Raw genomic sequence first — 18,540 nt, forward strand, 5'->3', positions numbered from 1 at the left:
CCAGTCAATTTCGTCCACGAAATGATGTGCTCTCTTCAGTGTTTCGTGGACACAATGCAAACCAATTTGTGCATTCCGTGGACAAAAGGCGTTACGATGTAATATGGTTTCGTAATGAATATATGTATTTCGTCACACAAAAGTCATTCTGTCCACGAAATAAGGCATATTACATTTGGCGCCCCATACTCATCAGCAATAACGCCAAAGACCTGTGTAGTTATTTTTGGACTTTGTCACAGAGGCAATCAAATGCACGTGTGGCTGCACTTCCTTCACACATAGAACACATCCTTTCTGTCTTTTAAATGAGCACATCTAAAATCACATTTCAAACAGCACGGCAGCACTCAGAATGGGATGTGACTACACTTACTGTGAGAAGACATTTTCAGAACATTCTGTTGTGATAAAGAGAGAAAGATGCAAATAAAAGCATTTCTCAAAGCATACCTTCCACCGGTGGCAATATGAACAGATGTTCCTAGGTGTGCTTTGAAGAATGAAGCATTATCATAATATATAAAATTATTCAACAAGGACGAGGAAAATGTGTTAGAATAGTACATTGAAAGATAACTGAATACAAAAACTCTTTTTTATGAATCCCTTTCTTTGGATCAGCTGAAGGCCACAGTACACAGCGATACACAACTATAGTTGACGGTGTAAGTATTTGCTACAGCAAGGTCAATTTGAATAAATAGATGCTACAGGCACTGGAGTTGCTGGTGCAACACTGAATGTACAATGCAACAGGATTATAAGGCCACACTTGTTTGTGCTCTCATTCTTCACAGCTCAGTGTGAGTGAATGGAACCTCTTCGAAATGGAACACAGGCCATTAGAGCATCAAATACATCTTAAATACTTTTTTCTGTTTAGTCTCATTCTCTCTCTCATTCCTATATATATATTAAAATGCATATATATACCTCCAGTAGAAAACTCTTTGTTTCAACGTCTGTTGTTTTAAAAGTAACTTGACTGGATATGCATTATACTGTAGCAAATAAATGGCAACACACAAAACCCAGAACTTCATCCTGTGATCGTATTAGCTCAGTCATCTCACGTAGAGAGGCATGTGTTGAGAAAAACTCTCTGATGAATCTCTATGATGAATCTTCCTCAGCGTTCCTGGTGTCCTGCTGTGAAAACAACTTGGGGAAGAGGAGGCAGTAGGCTCTGATTGTAGGGTGGATGAGCATGCTGGGAGCTCTCAAGCTTGTTTTGTGATGGGAAAGTGTCACATGGTACACCTGGAATAGTTATGTGTGTGTTTGTTTGTGTGTGTGTGTGTGTGTGTGTGTGTGTGTGTGTGCGTGTGTGTGTGCGTGTGTGTGTGTGTGTGTGCGCGTGCGCGTGCGCGTGAATACGCGTGCGCATATGTGCGCGTAGACAAAGAGAGACCACACACACGAGCCAATTAGAGGTTCATGAAGAAACAGGCATGTCACATATAACACAGACAAAACAATGCAATATACAGTAGAATAGCAACACACACACACACACTCATGTTTGAGCCAAATTCTTTAGGTGTGTTAGCCTTTGGCCGATGGCTGACACAAGTGTACATTAAACAATTTTCGCTGTTTTCAGTAAATCCAGAGGGAACCTTTGAGCAGAGAGGCAGAAAAAAAAACATTAGCAGAGGCCGGCGGAGCAGCTCGAGTTGTTATGCCTCTGACTTTATCTCCTCTGCACTCCAGTATGTCACAGCATCATCGCTCAGAAAGTAAAGCTGAAATGAAGAAAGCTACCGCACTCTGTCAAGACTACACCAGGCTTCCTGGGAGAGCTGTCTGTCTCCTGTTTCTAAACTGCAGATAACCTGGTGAGTTTCTAGTCTTTTGTGAAAAAAAGCATAATTAGCATAATTTAGCTCTATTTCAAGAAAGGGAGATAGCTCAGTTAATAACTTAAGTTATTAGCCCAGTGTAGGAGTCAAAGGGTCCTAAATCAGATGGCAGATGCTTTGCTCTTGAACTTCCTGTTACATGATGCTTGGCCCAAGGGAAATTCAAGTCTTTTTAAGAGAGTCAACTGTGGCCATTCTACATACTGCACACTAATATTTTAATAAGTGCCAGGGTACAATTGGTTTCAGCCACATATCAGTACAGAAACGAAATGCACCAATACTCGTGTGTGTAGTTTTTGAAATAGAACAGTGGGCTCCACTTTAGAGTAAACTGAAGAGAATATTTCACTGGTCTTCACATGTAGCATACTATCCACTGTTACACATCAAACCCAAAGAGCAGCTGTTAAGAACTTTGATCTAAAACTAGCGAACTACATAAAAGGCATGCAGAACCTTGTAATCACCAACAACAGCATCGCTGGCCTGGCAGCACAGCTTGCTATCCTATTATGCTGAAGGCTTTTGGCGATATACTTGATGTCACACTGTGAGAGCTTTTCTTCTATTTTCACTGAGTGGTCCAACCTGAACCACAGAATTACATAGTGCTGCCTGGTTGGCTATCAGTAACTGCAGGTGTGTTTACCTGTCCTTTACAACGAAAATAAATTTTAAGATGATGCAGAGACTATAAAGATTAGGCATACTCAGGTATGCAAAGACTCAGCAAAGAAAGGCTGACTAAATCTCCTTTATAAATCACATAATATGCTGGGACTTATTTTGCTTGACAGAAACTCTCAAATTTGCTGTGGTGGGAGAAATGATAGCTTCAGCGAAAGTTCTACTAGGAAGACTCGTAGTGTAGCCTTACTCCTCCCATGCTTACACGGAGCCAATCTTAACTGCCTACTTTCGGGAAAGCCCCGCAATCTGATCATTCACTCATTCAATCAGCGCTAGCCTGTAGGAATTCAGTGGGCTCTTTAAATATGTACCACCTAACACTGCTTCTGCTTCTCAGTACGCTGACTTTGACGTCCTAGCTCAGGCTTCCGCGTGGACCTGGGCTCTCTGCATTTTTACATTCGCCCCTTCTGCCCTCAGTGGCGTTACTTGTTACAATCCTACCGCGCTCGTTTGCTGCGCTGTTCAGACCTGTGCGTCCTTCAGTCAGGGCCACTGCATGTCGCTTCATCGCTAATCTCTGCATATCGGAGCCAGTCACGCTCACGCTGTTGCAGCCTTCAATTCACGATAACCTACTGCCGGGTCGCCGTCCTCGCGCAACTCTGTTCCAGGCCCATGTCGTTTTCGGCAACAATTTCTCAAGCTTCAGTGTCTGGTTGGTAAGGTTATCGTGCTCTCTCTTCCCAAGCTCCTCGAGCTGGGCTACACTCTACCCACAGTCATGCAACCTGCTTGCCAACGGTATTCGACGGGCAGCAAACAAACTGACTTGTCTGACACGGTTTAACTTTCACTTAAGCCTCCTTACATAATTCCTGCTGATATTATAATCCTTGCGATTTGTGCTGTAAATTGCTGGCCTGCACCACGCTGCCGTTGAACCCAACCCTGTATTAAGACCTGTTTAATTGATGTTCTACACTCACTGTGGTTATCTTGATGTCTACCTTGGTTGAGCGTCGTCAAACCAGTTGTCTTTTTGTGTAGCCTCTTAATTTGCCTCGCTGCTCGTTGGGCTGCATAGGCTTTAGGCTAGGCTACTCGTCTGCTGGACCTTCGGTTCAGGTATCACTCCTTGTGCATGGCTGCGGGAAGCCAGTTCATCGTTGCGTTCCTTTAATCATCTGGGATTGCGTCCCATACCTTCTGGTAGGAAGTCTACACGGCCTTCCTCGGGTGATTCTCTGCATGCACTTGCCGTTGCTCAAACTACTCTCAGCTACCGCTGATCTGTCATGTCCCAGGTATGCCGTGACGTCCCCGACGTTCTCGGCTATCTGGGTTCTCAATTTTGGGGGGTCTTACACCAAAGCTCGAACCAAAATGACGGCACGCCGGCCCATGGTCATCAATTGCCAGTATGTCACACAAGCTATTATCTAGGCAATAATAGGTGTTTTCTTTTCAATGCCCGTATTATGTCAGTGTTCATGAGCGGACACCACAGTGTGGGCTCATGCCCACATGGTTGAGCTTTTAATTAAGAAGCTGTGTCATTTGTGTATGTAACATATCCTTCTAGCGTCTTTTGTATGTTTAAAATGTATTTTCTGATTCCATATCGTGTATTGGGTTCCTAGGAATTCTATGGCAGGCCTCACTTTGCTCACTGCCCACCAGTGGGTCGCTTCAGCACTCCATATATTGGTGTTAATGGTTACCGGCTGTTCATGATTATGTCGGCAATTTTACATTTCGCTAGTTGTGGTTTAAGTGGTGGCCTATGCTGGAAGTTCGTTGATCACGACTACCAACGTAGCCGTTGGCTGGTTGTTTTACCGATGACGATGCTACATGTCGCCTGTCTAACCACTCCTTCCATCTCGCAGGTCAAACGGAGCGGTCCATCACTGGCAGACTCAAGTCTCCTTCAGGCCAACGCCGCGCCCTTCATGCACTCTCTTTAGACACATCGGGTCTCTGCGTGTCTGTGTGATTTCAGCCCATCTAGTCACGCCATCAGTCACATGATTGCTGACTCGAATTGCCGTTTTAGCAGGATCCTCTGCATAATGTGTACTCTAATTTCCATTCTCCTATTTTGCCTTGGCTGTTTTGTTTTGGCAGATATGCTCACCCGAAGTGATCGTGCCAGGGAGGACGTGCAAGTTCCTTTTACATTCTCCTCCCAATCTTTAATTTGCTAACCCCTGCAGGTGCATCATGCCTCCCCTCTTCCGTTGAGGGGATGCAGTTTGTCAATGGAGAAGCAGTTCCACATATCACACTAACATCTACTTTCTTACAGGGATGGCTGTGCCGGTTCACGGAATCACGCAATCGTGTGGATCATGTTTCCAGTTCATACTGGAGGGGGTCATCCCTCCGTCTTCACAAATCTCCTGAAGGCCAGCGCTTTCGAGGATATCTCCTCTTGTAGCACGGCTTAAAACTAGCCTTCCTAATCCCAGCACTTATCACCTGTCTAGAACTGACTCTTGACTGTGTAAAACCGGCACTCACTGATGCACTTTTCGTTATTGTGCTCTACCTTCTAAATTGTTTTTAATTGCACTGGCATTGTGGGAGAATTGTTTTAGCTTTAACCTGTTTGCCGTCACGTTGGTCTAGCTTGCCCTAGATGCTGGTTGCCCAGCTCACTGTCCAGGTTGCTTGGACGCCGGTTGCCTGGCTCATGAAGCTCGTCTAGGTTGCCCTAGACGCTGGTTGCCCAGTTTGGTCCAGGTGGCCCTGGATGCCGGTTGCCCGGCCGTCATGTCTGTCTAGGTTGCCCTGGACGATGGTTGCCCAGCTCATGGTTCAGGATACCGCTATACGGTCAATGTTAACTGCCTGATTCCGGACTTCGACGCAATTGGATGACCCTACGTCTGTCATCTGTTTAGATCGCCTCTGGCCCACTATATCAGCTACACAGATATTGGTTCCCCGCGATGCAAGGGGTAAAAGTTACATGCATCATACTCCTTGCCAGACTCGAGTCTCTCCCTGAGCAAACGCTTCAGTGAGAACTCTGGATTCCCAGGGTACATTGTCAGTCACTTTGATTAAAAATGTCCTGGCCACATGGAACGTCACGTGAATGCACACCCCTCCACTCACTCAGGGGCCAGTGCTTGGCGCATGACTAATATAATTTCTGCATCCAGTTGGGCGATATGTATTGCTTATTCTCTCCTCATTGCTTCCTTTACTCATTGTCTCTCCAGCAGCCAGTTCTAAACTGTACTATCCTGCCACAGTGGTGCAGCTGGTATAGCGAGCTCATTCTCAGGTCAATCTCAGAACTCCTCTGCACTCTGAGTTGCATAAGCACCATGGTGGTACCCCAGCACTCATCTGTTCGTTGTCTTGTCATTTCAGTTACATATGTTTCTTCCTCCTGTCACATACAGGCATGAATTGTCCTGAAGTCCTTTGTCTACATTACTGATGCTGCTCATCTTATTTTGGGGGGCTTTCCAAGAGCAGGTGCTAAGGTGTAGCTCACACACATCCATCTTGGCCTTGGGTCTGCAGCTCAATGCATTCATCTCACTCTAGCCGCTGCAGGTGAGCTATCGAACCAGAACACACATCTGGCTTCACAAGCACTAGTCTTCTACAAAACTAGTCATAATGCTTATCTATCCTAAATATTAAACCACATGACTTTGATGCGAATAAACTCAAGCACCCATATCAACTAACTCATTGCTCCGGTCCCAAGCATCTGCAACCACAGGCTCTATTCCCCTGCATTGATCCAGAGTACATCATGTTTAACCTTTTAACCCTAACCATGTTTTGCTTCCCTGGTCCCCGTTCACTACCTTAAACTACGGCTCACACCTGATTTTCAGCAGCCATCTAGCTAACGTGCTGCTTAAATGTAACCTCTCTTCAAAGAGGTTCACTTCTCACTCATTCCGCATCGGCGCAGCCAAGACTGCCGGCCAAAAAGGGCTATCCACGTCATCCATCAGGATGCATCAAACTAACTCCTCTTGACATTTTCGATGCTCAGAAGTTGCTCTCCCATGTTAACTCGGGTACCTCTTTTACCTTCACAAATCCTGGTGGCGGTGGTTAAATTCTGGCATTCGCCTTGCACTAATCGCTGAAACATATTGGGGCCCAGCATGCCGGTAGCTTGTGGTGATTTAGTCTCAGCCATGGGTATGTTGCCCTTTTCACTGGTTGCCCAGCTCGTTCGACGCTTATGGTTCAGGTCACTTCTTGCCGGTCGCCCGGCTCGTGATGCATGTCTAGGTTGCCCTAGACACTGGTTGCCCAGTTTGGTCCAGGTTGCCCTGGATGCCGGTCGCCCGCCCATCACATCGGTCTAGGTTGCCCTAGACGCTGGTTGACCAGCTCATGGTTCAGGTCGCGTCGTACGCCGGTTGCCCGGCTCGTGACGCTCGTCTAGGTTGCCCTAGACGCTGGTTGCCCAGTTCGGTCCAGGTTGCCCTGGATGCCGGTCGCCCGGCCGTCACGTTGGTCTAGGTTGCCCTAGACGCTGGTTGCCCAGCTAATGGTCCAGGTTGCCTTGGACGCCGGTAGCCCGGCACGTCTCGTGGTCTAGGTTGCCCTAGACGCTGGTTGCCCAGCTCGCTTAAGCACTAAAGTCCAGGTTGCTCTGGATGCCGGTGGCCTGGCTCGTCACGATGTACTAGCTTGCTAGTCACTGGGCGCCCAGATCGTGAAGTGCTTATGGTCCAGGTTGCCCTGGACGCCGGTTGCCCGGCCGCCGCATTGGTCTAGGTTGCCCTAGACGCTGGTTGCCCAGCTCGTCAAGCTTCTAAATCCCACTAAAGCGAAAGCATGCTGCGGGCCCCACTACAACCCTAGGTTTATGGTTAACACCTAGCTACTTTAAAATTCTGTTGGCGTCCTGGCACAACGTCTTCACCCCGGCCCAGTCATGCTGTTTAATTCATCTTGTATGTATACTAATGTCTCTGCTCCTCTCAGAACCAGATTACTGAGTCACTGCCCTGGCGGGCATCACTCATCCTTTTGGGGGTAGGCTCCCCGCCCCTGCCTTCATCCATCGGCAGGAGACGAGATCCGCTCATCGCTGGACGCATCCGAGACGGGGCCTACGCCAAAGACTGTTACCTATTCAGGACTCTATCATGCTTGTATCCAAGCTGTTCCTTTACTCATTAAATTGTTAACTGATTCTATTCTGTCTACTGAGTCTTTCTGGTAGAAATGATAGCTTCAGCGAAAGTTCTACTAGGAAGACTCATAGTGTAGCCTTACTCCTCCCATGTTTACACGGAGCCAATCTTAACTGCCTACTTTCGGGAAAGCCCCGCAATCTGATCATTCACTCATTCAATCAGCGCTAGCCTATAGGAATTCAGTGGGCTCCTTAAATATGTTCCACCTAACTCTGCTTCTCAGTACGCTGACTTTGACGTCCCCTCCACCTCCCCTCCAGCCACCCCTGCCAGCAGTCCACGTCCATCGGGCACGGTCTGCCTACCACATCTTCCTTCAGCCACCGCCACCAGTTGGTCCCAGTCTTGTCGTGGGGGGTAGGCTCCCCGCCCCTGCCTTCATCCATCGGCAGGAGACGAGATCCTCTCATCGCTGGACGGATCCGAGACGGGGCCTACGCCAAAGACTGTTACCTATTCAGGACTCTATCATGCTTGTATCCAAGCTGTTCCTTTACTTATTAAATTGTTAACTGATTCTATTCTGTCTTTCTGGTAGAACTTTACAGATTCGTTACTATGTGAAAAGACCAACATAAAAATGTAAAAATATTGAATTACAAGTAGTCCTGAACCTTACCACAGTAATTACATTAGCACCAATGGAATGGAAATATAATGTAGCATAAAGTAGGCTATTAGAATACATCTGCCTAGTTAGTTGTGATTTGTACTGTTACTGTATGTCCTTTGTGGTTTCATGTAATTAATGAAGTAGACTTAGTCAGCCTGCCATCACTTACAGTAAGGCACATCTAAACTGAGAAGCTAAACAGTGCCGGGCCTGGTTAGTACTTGGATGAGAGACTGTCTAGGAATACTAGGTGCCGTAAGTTTATTTGAAATTAGATGAGCAAGAACATCCAAGTCAACAACAGCAGTCAAAAGGTGAGAACATTTCCAAATCTATTGCATCATGTTGCCTTAATAACTTCTAATTTTCAGACCTTGTGGCTCACTTACAATAGTTTGGTCATTAGTCTAGAAGGCAATTAATAGCTCCTCAATGAAATGAAAGACAAAAAGGCCTGCACTCTCATATTGCAGGTTTTTTTTTTTTGCTGAATATTTTCTGAAGGAAAAACAAAAAACTTAGATCTAGACTCAGTCAGGAAATGTGTCCTGACAAACAACCTTCCTTTCTAGTTTGTCATAGTGGCAATCACCCCAGGGCAGTCATCTCATTTTGCAGAATGTTTTTTTAATCAAAGCGACTGACTGCCACATATTCATTTTAAAGGAAGGTTGTAAAAAAAAAACTGTGCCTCCAACGACTGAAGAAATTAATCATTCAGATTTTTGTATTTGTATGTCGCTTTGGACAAAAGCGTCTGCCAAATCCTATAACCATAACCATAGATTTGACTGCGTAACATCGATCTGCTCATTATGAACAAATCTAATATTCAGTGCTAAGTAATCTGTGCTGTGAGGTGTATAAGCACGTATAGGGCCCTATTTTCATCTAAAGATATTGCGGAATACATCTCACAATGAGTTCACCATCATTTGCACATGGGTAATGACGAATAAAAGTGATGAGGCGAGAGGCAAATATGAAGCACAGCTGAAGACGCACTGTCACCAGATGTACTGTAAGCAGCAACTCTGCAGGATAAACGTTTTTTATTCAGTCATTCGAACATTATTGGGGTAAGTGTTGCTTTTACCAGGCTACTTTTTTGATGCTAACCCCATGGTCAGTCAATAGTGAAAGTAATTAACTGCGTATAACTTTTTTGTTGTTGAATGACACTGCGGTGAAGTTAGTTTCACTTTGCCAATGAGTTCAAATAATATACGAGTGTAGATGCGTGTAGGCAATACTCTGCTAGGTTTTAGTAAAGCATGGTTTAGTGGAATACCTGTTCCATACAGTCTCGCATGCAAGCAGATTCCTTCAAAAGCGTCGCTGACTATCAAATAACGATGCGCTGTTTAAAATTGCACTGCTCGTTGTTAAAGGAAATGACAAATGTTATTCTCATTTGGTTTAAATGACGTTACGCCGAAAACACATCCATGACTGATTTAAAAAACCTAGGGACGCCTTGTTGCGCCATCCGCCCGACGTTTGATAACGAAAACACTCCCAATGTGAACTGGACATCCCACTAAATTCTAAATTTCTGTGTCTGTGTCATCTTGTCATCTACTTTCTCAGATGTCTAAAAAATAAAACTCCACACTGTTTCAAATGGGAACATTTGCCTTCATGTTCAGTGATACTACTGAAATGGCAGTACAGTGGTGCACAGCTTTTCGTCTTTTAGTAGGTCTGTTCTATTGATTTGAAATCTATCTATTTTCAATAGATTTCCTTCAGGCAGCCTTGTGTAAGCCCCTGTAAGCCACGGAGCTGTGTAAGGTGTTTGTGTGGGTGCGTCTTGCATCAGAGCATGCCTCATTTTGTAAATGTGTCCAGGACTAATATGATGGAGTACTAAATGATGCGTGAAGTGCAGCTGTCCATGGAAAACACACACACACACACACACACACACACACACACACACACACACACACACACACACACACCAAAAACAACATCTAGTCTAATCAGATGCATAACCGTCTGGATGGTATGTGTTAGTAGTGGGGATAACATTTACCTTTATCGTATACGCATCTGTATCATGTACATGTATTCCATATTAGAGTACATTGTGTAATATAACATGTTTAATACATGTAAAATCTGTTCACACCGGTAACTCTACAAACCCCCAGGTCTTATCATTCAGTCACACACACACACGCACACACACACACACACACACAGCAAAGCTATTTAAGGCAGCCATGTGAAGAGTACCTCATTTCAAACAGCTTTGTGGCTTCAGAATGTGACCTGAATACATCCCATGTTGCAGTTAGGCAACCAGGTCCACTTTTGTCTTTTCTACAGAATAAGCAAGCCTAGGCTAAGTCATGAATAGCCATAGCCACATTCTGTTCTCTTCCTGGGCAGATAGGCACTGGTCACCAATATGTGGCACTGAGCCATTTACCAGGTACATAAATTAAAATCTCAGTTTAATATCCACAGGTCTCATCAATGCTGTTTCTCCCCACTGAATCATAATCACACCACAGTCATTGAGGCTGGCAAGGGCACCGTTTAACCTTGAGCCATGAGCACCTCAAATTGCTTTTGCTATGTGGTACCAGCTTTGCTTTCAGGTTTTAAGCCATCAATCAAAGACAAGAGACAAGCCTTTGTTCAGTAATGCTTTTAGGTCAGGGAGAACTCTTTGGGAGGCAGGATAAAAGTCGTCTCAAGTGAGATCAGAAGACAGCAAATCGATACATTATCCACATTCCTTGTAAGACAGTAAGGTTAACCTAACATCTCATAACAAGATTTAGATAGTGTTTATAGTCCTATAATGCCTATTGTCCTTGCACTTCTGCTAGAGTTAAATCACATTATTTCATTGTTTTTAGGCCAGAAACATCTGCCTTTATTGGTGTGAAAGATAATAATGCCAAAAATATTTTAACAGATCAAAGATTCAGTTACAACCTTAAAAAATGCCAATATTGTTGCAAAGGGAAAACACATTTCTCGCCAGCTGTGGTTGTATGTAGGTCATCGTGGGCAGTGGGGACAAACCCAGAACCCGTAGCACAACACTAGGGCTCGAAATCATTTCTCTTGATGGGGTTTCGCTGCTCTCGGTTGACTGCTGAGGTGTTACAGAGTGAACACGAGTCAATGAAGGACTTCCATGCGTAATAAGGCCTAGGGCACATGACTTACACCACATAAAGAAAAAAACACTATGCACAACAACAAGATTGCATACACTGAAATGTTTAAGTAGCCTATGTAGTAAGTGTGAGTGTATAAGTAGGCCTATGTTAAAATTATCATGAATGGAATATTTGAAGGACATAGGATTACAACAGAATGATTGCATCTTAGTCACAACAGCCTTCAGCTAATTAATACATTGATGACGTGAGCTTTTTTAAGGAGTGTTGCTCTTGACTTGAAGGGCTTTTTGTAGGATAGATTTTGATAGGTTATATGATTGTTGGTAATACGTCACACTCTCACAGTCTCGCTGTCGGAATGATCGTAAGTCCCTTTTTCCCTTTCCCTGTGATTTAAGGCAACTTTGTTTGCTCGTTCAGGAGGTTGGGGTGCTGGACAGCTCCTCCGTGGATTAATGTGGGCGGAGCATAAAGTGGACCCTCTCCACCGTCTGAATACACTCTTTCTTCAGGATTGTCCCTGAGTCGACTACCTTGGAATTGGCATCACCCCGAAGCGGAAAAAATATGATTTTTTCAAAGGAAGCTGGGACAAAGAAGACACTTAGTCTATGTACTTTCTCCTCCCACCCCACAATATCAGAGAGAGTAATTGGATTTTGACTTATTAGCGAATGACTCAAGAGGACTAATTTGTGTAGACTAACTGTATTTCCAGTCACTGGTTTTCAGACAATGGTCCCTTTGTGTTGTGTCTTCACCCTAACGGAGCTGTTTTGATTTTCTTAGCTATCGTGAACTTGCATTTATTCAAAACGTTCATTGTGGCGAATTGCGTTAACTTTCACAAGACGGACCTACTTATGATTCACCACCGGACAACCTCTGTGTAGTGAGGGTATCTCAGAAAAGAAACACAATGCCTTGGAGCTCCGCTACCTGTCGTTCCCAGCGCACACATGCTTATGTTTCAAGGAAAACTGGATACATCACACACCCAAAGATGAACGCATGTGGATTTCATTTCTTAACGATCTTTTTGTTTTGCCTCACAACTGCTGATATCGGCAACGGTAAAGAAAAAAAAACATCCCGTTCAATTTATATATTTTGTTGTTTGTTGTTATTTTTTATATTATTATTAGTAGTAGGCCTATTATTATTATTATTATTATTATTATTATTGTTGTTGTTGTTACTATTGTTGCTGTTATTGTTGTCACTATTAGCCTATTATAATTATTATTATCATTATTATTATTATTGTTGTTGTTATTGTTGTTAAACTATACATGAACCATAGCCTAACTGTTAATTCTTTTTTACCAATTATTTATGTGAAGGTGCAGGAAAAGGCTAAGACTGATTCAGTATGCAGCCTAATACATTGTTTGAAGGATGACTGCCCCTTTCTTTCCATGTTGCACTGCTGTGTCCTGAAATAGGTTTGGAATGCACTGCTGGCTGTAACAAGGATAATGGGGTGTGTGAAGAGAATGGTACATGCAGGTATGTAGCTCTTTGTGGTTTCTGACACATATACTGTATCTTTTTAATGGTCTCTCATTGTGTTTGTGTGGTCCCAAATGACACTGGAGATCTGGCACCCTTTACTGTGACTACCTCAGGGAAGGTACCCATTACAGTGTGGCCATGGTAACAATTGCTTTCTGACCTAAAGTGCAGCAGATTTAACACCATTACACCTGCCAATTCATCTTGGACTATTATCAGGAAAGCTATCCAGAGATTACTTAATGAGGTCCAATTTTGAATATTTTGAATAAGGGCCTCAGGGTGGAAGAACAAAAAAATGAATGGCATGCAAAAGCAGCTCTTTCGAAGTAATATACACGACACACCAGCATCATTTTCACATGTTTTAGGTGCAAACCAGGCTGGCAGGGCACGACGTGCGACCAGTGTGTGCCTTTCCCCGGCTGTGTTCACGGGACGTGCGACAAGCCCTGGCAGTGCGTGTGTGAGGATGGATGGATAGGAAGCCAGTGTGATGAAGGTGAGCAGCCCGCACCGAGTCTCATTGAAAACATCTCAGTTTGCCCCAGAGGATTGGTCGCATGGCTCACTTTGCATACTCTCTCCTTGCCGATAGCCCTTTCCGGGGTGGCGTGTAAGGATAGAAATCAAGCTGCTGCTGCCATCTCCTGCGCTCAATACCAGGCTTTTGTTGCCCCTTTATCTGGGAGATCTCGCACAAACTAATGAGATTCTTTTTTTTCCCTTTCTCGTTCTCCCACTTTACCTCACATACACTCCCTCTGACGCACACACACTGGCTGTGTTTATGTATGATGCTGATGGGAAAGAGATACAACACCTGAGAGAAGGAGAGAGAGAGAGAGAAAGAGACAGACAGACAGAGAGATAATGTGTCTTTTTGTTTTATGTGTTAGAAGCACAAAGACGACTGATATAAATCTAGAAGCTGCACTGAGGTTGTGAAACATTATTAATTTCCCTCACTGAACTAGCACTTACTGTATTTTCTTCTCAGACACAAACCCCTGCTCCAGTAAACCCTGTTCTGGCAACTCGACCTGCATCGAGACGGGCGAGGGAAGATACCTATGCGTCTGCCCCCCGGGATACATCGGGGAGCGCTGCCACTTGAGGAAAGGAGAGTGCCAACGGAATGGGTAATGACTGTCCGCTGCCCCCACATCTGCTGTCTTTCAGACGGCTCCCTGCTGTAGACCCTCAGCAGGAGTCACCTGGGACACCCCCTTTAAACCCACGGCATCCTCAGATCTCATCACATCACTACCCTGGGAGTATATGTAGCCCAGACTATCCTAATCTGATTTTAATTAAATGGCATGGCCATTTCAGCCTCTGAGTCATGACTTCTTAAGGAACAGCGAGGCACCTGGGATAAAGGAGGCCCGTGTGAATTAAATTTTGATATGAAGAATTGGTAATCCGGCTCCAATACTGGCCAGTGTCTTGTTTAACTGATTCAACCATGCGGCACATTTACAGTGTTCCTCATTTTCCACTCTTTTGTGGATTTAGGTGTGATTTAGGGATTTTATTTCCAGCCCATAATTGACTGCATGTTTTCTACAAAAAGAAATTAAACAAAGAATGTAATCAATGGAAGCTCTAGCAAAGCATTCATTATTGCATCTGTTTATTAAGGTATTTAAGCATAAAATAATTGTAAAGCAAGTGTAAAGCAACCAAATATTGTTTATCGTAAGGTATTAAAAGTAAAGCAATTGAATATAATTGTTCTGAATATTGATAAATGATTGTCAAAGATTGCTCTTTGGCAAAGGATTTTGTCATGTACAGATTGTTGTAGACCTATGCTTGCCTTAATGACTGGAGAAATGTACCGGATGAATTGAAACGGCTTCAAGACAAAATGATGGTGGAAACGGGTCCAAATCTGTGTTTAAATTCAATTACATTTACATTAGCTCTCCAGTGTTGGCACAGTCTGTTTGCTGTGCCCTTACACCATTTGGCCAGAGCAACCATGTGGTGTGGGTGTTGAGCAATATCCTAATATTTGCTGGATGCAATTCTTGAAGGCTATGCTGCATGTTAAATATAAGCTGTATCTGGATTTATCAGCCTAACATTTACACAAAATAAGAAATTCTGCCATTGAGTTCTTGAACAAGGTCTGTAGAAAACTGAAATACTGTCTTTACTTTTAACTGGCTCTTGTCTTGATCTAAATATATCTTATTTAGCTGACTCCTTATGCAAATGTGGCTCATACTATAGGTATTATAGCCACTCTACTGTACCAGTCTATAAGAATTTCATTCTTCGCAACCCTGCTGTTGTTTACACCTTGCTAACTTGAGACCTTGAGAACTACAGGAGATACAGGAACTGCCTTTAAATAATATTTTTCAGCAAGGTAAACTGACCTTACAAGATCAGTAAGTAAGTTAAAACCATCTTTTTTTTCTTTTGTAGTACTGTTTGCCAAAATGGAGGCACCTGGAGCCCTAATTTAAATGCCGGATAAAATGCGAAGTCCGTCAATGAGCAAATTGTCTCGTGTCTGAATTAAACTTCTCATGTGGCATATGAGAGCATTCAGCTCACCCACCAGTGTTTGTGCTTGGGATCTTGCTCATGGTATTAAATATGCAAATAGACTCTGCATAGCAATTAAATTAACTATATTTAGACTTTAGACTTCACCCTTTGCCCCGCATTTACATTAGGGCCCCAGGAGATATAGGAACAAGAACAAATAGGACCTGAGTTGACCTTACAGGATCAGTATGCTAAAGATGTTTTTTTTTATTTTGCAGTACTGTTTGCCAAAATGGTGGTACCTGTCACAACGCGCAGGGCTTCGCTCTGCAGGCCACCTGCGTCTGTCCCCCTGGCTTCACTGGGCACCTCTGTGAGACCAAGACTGCCCTATGCCATCCAAACCCTTGTGCCAACGGTGGTATCTGCACCGAATACGGCCCCAGGCACACCTGCACCTGCCCGCCTGGTTACGGAGGCCCCAGGTGCCTAAACAGCAGCACGGCTGACCACGACGACCTCCTCTCCTCCCCCTGCTCCAGCAGCCCTTGCCTCAACGGCGGCTCCTGCCTCAACGCCACCAGTGCCAGCGGCTTCCGCTGCCTGTGCCCGCCAGCCTTCGCCGGCCCGCTCTGCTCCGTGCAGGCCCACCGACCCAAACCCAGGCCCAAACCCCGGCACCCGGAGCCCCACGGCAACAGCGACGGCCTGTCTCCGCAGCACTACAGCCTCCCGGCGCACGCCTTCCACAAGCTGCTGCGTCCGGCCGAGCGCGAGCTGCTCAAGATCACGCTGAAGGAGACGGTGCACGCGCCGGGCGCCGCGATGGTCACCCGCAGCCAGCTGGTCTGCTTCGCCGTGCTGGGCCTGCTCACGTGCCTGGTGGTGCTGGGCACCACCGCCATCGTCTTCTTCAGCCGCTGCGAGGCCTGGATGGCCAACGCCAAATACAGCCAGCTGGTCAGACAGCAGAGAGAACACCTGCTGAGGACCAGCGGAGGGGGGGGAGGAGGCAGTTTTGGAGAAGAGCACTCGGTCAACATCATCCTGCCCGAGAAAATCAAGCTGACAAACTACGGCAAGCATTACACATCGATTTGAGCCTGGGATGTGAGCGTGGCAAGTAGTGTGTGGAGAGAGGGAGGGAGATGTGTGTGTGTGTGTGTGTGTGTGCGTGTGTGTGTGTGTGTGTGTGTGTGTGTGTGTGTGCGTGTGTGTGTGAAGGGGGTCAGTTGAAGGGGGACAGTTGCCAGATGCCCCGCACTGTTCAGTCACATAGGCTATGTAGTTGGATCAGGAGGTGAAGGACTACTTCTTGAAAGCCTGTGGCTTTTATCATGACATTTATGGACATTTAAACTCAAAAAGGGCAGGAGTCTCAACAGTGACCATGACACTTGAATGTAATCAGCTAACACTTTGTGCCAAAAGAGAGATATAAATGTGTATAATGGACTATATTTAACTGTAAATATGCACACAATATTAACTGCAAAGTTACATAATTATCAAGAACATATGAAGTTGGCTGCCCATTTTCATTTGATTTATTTAACACCATCTTTGTTTGACCTTTGTATTGTATTAGTCTTGTACAAGAGCTTCGCTGCTATACAGCATTTTAAATTATTGTAATTAAAATCCCAAAAGAAGTGAACAGTTTCTGTGAAGTTGTGTTAGACTATTTCCCCCTTCTTTTCTACAGATCTCCGAAATACAACTGATGCTGGAGAATAATTCCAAACATTTGAAATATTAAAACATTAGATTTTGATGGATTTGTAGGTAGACTGGTCAGTTGGTGTATGTCAAAGACACGCATTTGTAATGCCTATATGTAGAGACAAATGTATGTCATATTAAAATTGTGATGATAACACCACCATGACACACTGGCTCTTTTCTGCTGTTTGAGAACAAACAGGTGAGTCTGGCACTTATCCAGAATCTTGACTTAACATTGATATGTACTAAGTCTGGCACAGGCCTGAGCTTGTTCCACTTCGGTCAGCCACCATCTGTGTGGATTGTTGAACTGAAACGGATTGCAGAGCAGGGCATTGTGAAGCCTGCTTGTTGTTGTACAGTACATGTCCTTACTGCTCCTTTGCCAGTAACCTCACTTGACAGGGAGCCTCAAAACATTTCTGGTCAGACGCTTTATGCACTGCACATTTTTTTACAAATTTACTCAACGCACTGGCAAATCCTGCTTGTTTTCAGGATGGTTACCAGTTTTGCAGTGTGTGCCACAGCTGAAGCAGAGCACAGTGCCCAGTGCAAGGCCCTGGCACAGGACTACTATACAACACACCGTGTCGGGATCACTTGAGTCTAGTGAAATATGTGGCACAAATTTGGATTCGGGTCTCTTGTGAACACTAGCATGTGCTCACAGATCTGTCTCTGGTCACCCAGGCTAGCTGAACACCCGAGTTGATTCTAATCTTTTGGATGGCAATATTAATTAAACGGAGGAGTTAACAGAAGGACCTTTGCTGCCTCCCTGTGGTTGAAATGAGTAGAAATAAGTATCCAGTTATTTGGGCCGAGATGACAATTTGTTAAGACAAAATTTCTTTTTCATATATAGCACTTTTAGACATTTTGAAAATGCATAATTTAAGCCTCTGTGTGGTTGGATGATGATAACTGATTTTAGCAAGGCAGGCTTTAGCATTAGTCAGAGCGCAGAAAACATTAGGTTTAAGTGGCCTAGGCTTTGACTAGAATAGACATACAGTAGGCTATCAATTCGATTGCCAAAATGCCGAGGTTTTCATATTAGCTCTGGTGGATCATATTGGTTCCATTAACCTAAATGGCCGTTTTACAGGCCGAACATATTTTTGTCTCTCAAACCAAAAATCTCAAACCTAGCCTTGTAGATTTTGTGAAGTGTGTAGCCAAGGACATGTAGCATACCGGTTTTTCTTCCACATAGGCCTACACAGGCTACTTGTAATGTATAACTGCGTTTTCATCAACGTCAACATTTTGTAGTAAACCACAGATCGCTTGATGGTCTTTTGGGCCCCCACTGTCAAGGCACCTAACTAACCCTAACCCTA

General features: G+C 44.5%; 1 protein-coding gene across 1 annotated transcript; it reads left to right on the forward strand.

The window, feature by feature from the left end:
• The first annotated feature begins 11,866 nt into the window (after window positions 1–11,866).
• Window positions 11,867–17,351, forward strand: LOC121693779 (protein delta homolog 1). Its single transcript, XM_042073453.1, has 5 exons — window positions 11,867–12,522; window positions 12,895–12,958; window positions 13,336–13,466; window positions 13,965–14,106; window positions 15,748–17,351. Exons 1-5 carry the CDS (start codon window positions 12,369–12,371, stop codon window positions 16,568–16,570), a joined length of 1,314 nt encoding a protein of 437 aa, XP_041929387.1. The 5' UTR covers window positions 11,867–12,368; the 3' UTR covers window positions 16,571–17,351.
• Window positions 17,352–18,540: the final 1,189 nt, after the last annotated feature.

This window comes from Alosa sapidissima, chromosome 19 (genome assembly GCF_018492685.1).
Source record: "Alosa sapidissima isolate fAloSap1 chromosome 19, fAloSap1.pri, whole genome shotgun sequence".
NCBI lineage: Eukaryota > Metazoa > Chordata > Actinopteri > Clupeiformes > Clupeidae > Alosa > Alosa sapidissima.

Bases quoted from the DNA above. Each gene is read 5' to 3' on its own strand.
- LOC121693779 (XM_042073453.1), top strand. From the start codon at position 12,369: ATGCCTTGGAGCTCCGCTACCTGTCGTTCCCAGCGCACACATGCTTAT. The intron at 13,467-13,964 runs GTGAGCAGCCCG...TTTTCTTCTCAG, and splicing joins AGGAAGCCAGTGTGATGAAG to ACACAAACCCCTGCTCCAGT. The intron at 14,107-15,747 runs GTAATGACTGTC...TTTATTTTGCAG, and splicing joins GGAGAGTGCCAACGGAATGG to TACTGTTTGCCAAAATGGTG.